This window comes from Acanthisitta chloris, unplaced genomic scaffold (assembly GCF_000695815.1).
Source record: "Acanthisitta chloris isolate BGI_N310 unplaced genomic scaffold, ASM69581v1 scaffold13981, whole genome shotgun sequence".
NCBI lineage: Eukaryota > Metazoa > Chordata > Aves > Passeriformes > Acanthisittidae > Acanthisitta > Acanthisitta chloris.
The window spans coordinates 53,883-57,083 of record NW_008654456.1 but is presented as its reverse complement, the minus strand read 5'-3'; the positions used below and the strand labels follow the sequence as shown (position 1 = coordinate 57,083).

The window sequence follows — 3,201 nt, the reverse complement described above, 5'->3', positions numbered from 1 at the left end:
TTCCCTACTTCTCTTTCAACATTACCATTGTTCACTCTGGTAGAAATACTTGTATTTGTAACTAACTTGCAGCATTAACATTTTGGCTTTGCATAAACCTGGGATAGCTCAACAAGTTTTCTTGCAATAGCAACACATTTCATTGGCATTTAGAAGGTCTTGTCAGTATATAAGCTCTATGTATATAGCACCAAAGTTTACAAGTTGCAGGTCCAAATTTCACAGAGTTTCCTTCCATTGAATGCTGCTAGAGCACTGCAACCTCAGGAGCAAAAGCCAGTACTCAAATGTACACACAAACAGATGGACACAAACTGGCAAAGTGACTCTTGTGCCAAATACAGATGAAAAAAGCAACTTCACATGTACTGTTGTCATGAGGCTGCGAGTGCAGAAGCAGAGCAACAAAGTGGCAATATTTAGCTTCAGATCTTACTTTCGTTTGGAAGCAGGTTAGTCTGATGACATTAAATGCAAAACAAAAGAAAAGATGTGACAGAGCATTTCTCTCCTTCCTTAGGATGCTTGAAGATATAGAAGGCAAATTATGTAAGTCAATTATAGTTTTCATACTACACAACATAAAAGCAAGAGACACCAACAGTCAGTGAATAGCAGAGGATCTGTGTCCCTGAATTATATGCACAACTGTGACAGCATATGAGAGTACTATGTCTATATAAAAATATATTCAGCATTTAGTGAGCTATACTCTGAGCTCTCCTAGGCCAACTTTGCAACAGAAGCTGTAATTTAATTTATTTCCACAGTATTTTTCAGAGATTTGTTTTCAGGTTCATTACTTATTTATGCTAAACAGTGACAAAATTAATAATGCTTTTCATCTATACTCTCTCTTTACTTTTATCTCTGTTTTTATTCTTTTGATCTGCCACCCAGTTGCCTGGTATTCAAATCTCATTAGTCAGCATTTTCTAATTCTGTGTTCAGAAATACAATCATTTAAATTTAAGATAGTATTTTAAGCCACTTGAGTATTTGCTTGGGAATTGGTGCAGTAGATGAAGTCAACTTCATCCAGTTTTACACTCTAGACACGAAATAGAACAGATGAAACATAAATAATTACTGAAATGTTGCTTTCATCCTGCGCAGTGTGTCCTGAATTTTTCGAGAATGTTTTTCTGCTGGTACCTGGTGGAAGTTGGCACAGTTGTCAGCTGCCAAGTCAGAAATGTCTGCATCTTTAAAACGAGTTATTCTTTGCCTGAGGTAAGACTGCAGCTTGAAATCTGGTGTGTATGTATAAGGATTCTCTTGAAATGCATGAACTTGGCTCACAACTTTCGCAATATTTCTTGAAAGAGAATAGAGTAAAAAAGATTAGTTTCTTTTGCTGATGATAAAAACATAAACAAAAAGAACCTTCAAAGGAAATTCAAAGGCATCAAGCACTTAGTTCTCTAGTATAGATACCTTCAATTAGATGTCCAACAACTGAAACTACTTGAACTGCTAACTGTGAAATGCTGCATTAGCTCTCACTACTCTATTAGGAAATACTCTGATAGAAGAGTTAGGTGACATACATACATAACTAAAACAATTACCTAAGTTTAGTCCATTTGTGAGCTCCATTTGTCATTGTGAATCCTCCAGTTTCAAGCTGTTGGACATGCATAGCCAGCACATGGGCTGATGGAATTGTTGGAAGAGCTTTGAAACTGTCTCCTTCCATCAAGCATAAGCTGTCACTTTTTAAAAACACCTGGTTTAAAAATGCACACAGATTAATCTCACACCGAGTACTGGGGAAGGCTTTACAAGTTCTCCATGTCTTTAACACTACCTGCTTATTTGTCATGAATATTAATTTTTGGCATTGAAGACAACACTATGAATTAATCGGGTGACAGACATTTTAAAGTGCACAAATGAAGAAAGTAACTTTAATCAAAGGACACTTCATACATAATTTTAATTGCTCTAATCACAGCCCAAACTACATTTTAAAGCTTCACTCTATGTTTCAAAATTGTACAGGTCAGTAAGAGAAGGTCTGTGATTAACTAAACATCTGAGATCTTTCAGTACAGATTCCATCCACAAAGGTCCGGCAGAAATCATCTAATGTGTATCTACTGTATCTAATATTTTAGCTTTGAAATGTCTTTTCTGATTCTTTTTTATTTAGACAGGTCATATTTTAGAGAAATACTGAGATTATAATTTATGTAAACCCTTGGATTAAGAGAAAAAAGTCTTCAAATTAAAATCTTTCATAATACACAGCACTAATTACAGCACTCATCCTGCACATCTAAGCAGATCTTGCATCGTCTCCAACGCCAAAGTATTTTTACATTAAGGACTTTATACTATACCTCAACAGCTTTCAGTTCCTCCATTATCTCAGCTACTTTTGCAGGTAAAAATTTCCAGGCCTTATAATAAAACAAAATAGATTTTTATTTTTCACATTAATGCCTATATTGGAACAAGATTATATTAAGCAAAATAGTTACAGAACAGAGTCTCAAACTTACTGGTAGCTGTCGTACAATAAGATTTTCCAAGCCTGCTAGGATTTGCATTGCAGTAGCAAAATTTCTTTGTTCATAGCAGCATTTTGCTATAAGAAGAAATTTTGATAACAACCTCACCTGCCGCTGAAAAAAAAAAAAGATATACTATGTAGATAAAAATACATACTAAATACATACAGTAAACCTATAGAATAAAATTCAATGAGAAGAGAGAAGAGATGCATGTTCTTTTTTCAATTTGTTATCAAAATTGTGGACTGGAGTAAGATTTCCCTCCAACATGAAGTATTTCCTTTTCTGTCACCAAGGTGTCCGAGTTAGGGTTTGACATGTTATTCTCCTCAGACAACCCATTTCTTACATTCCATTAGGTTTTGACATCTGCTGCTACAAACCATCCAAGACTCTCCTTGAGACCACAAACCGAACTATTAACTGCCCGCTCACAGGTGTATTTCAGTGTTCCTTGCAGCTTTGCTACATAGTAACTCTTATACAATAACAAAGAAATAATTAATGCCACAAGAAACTGACAAACCTTAGGCGTGTGACATGTGACAATTTCAGCAGCAACCCAAGTGCTGACACTATCTGCGTTGCGCAGTAATTGTAGAAGGTACTGGTCTTGTATGCACTTTGACAGAAACAGATTGCAGACTTTAAGTGAAACTGTCTCAGCAGAAACTGCCCTATG

General features: G+C 35.6%; 1 protein-coding gene across 1 annotated transcript in view; it reads right to left on the bottom strand.

Annotated features, from left to right (window-relative positions):
• Window positions 1–1,086: 1,086 nt before the first annotated feature.
• The window catches only part of KNDC1 (kinase non-catalytic C-lobe domain (KIND) containing 1), a gene marked incomplete at its 5' end in the record, with an annotated part of 51,750 nt that continues 49,635 nt past the window's right edge, over window positions 1,087–3,201 (bottom strand). The window contains 5 exons of the mRNA XM_009083532.1: window positions 1,087–1,318; window positions 1,572–1,729; window positions 2,346–2,405; window positions 2,508–2,630; window positions 3,046–3,196. Of these exons, the coding sequence (XP_009081780.1) occupies window positions 1,087–1,318; window positions 1,572–1,729; window positions 2,346–2,405; window positions 2,508–2,630; window positions 3,046–3,196 (724 nt within the window). The remainder of the gene's footprint in view (window positions 1,319–1,571; window positions 1,730–2,345; window positions 2,406–2,507; window positions 2,631–3,045; window positions 3,197–3,201) is intronic.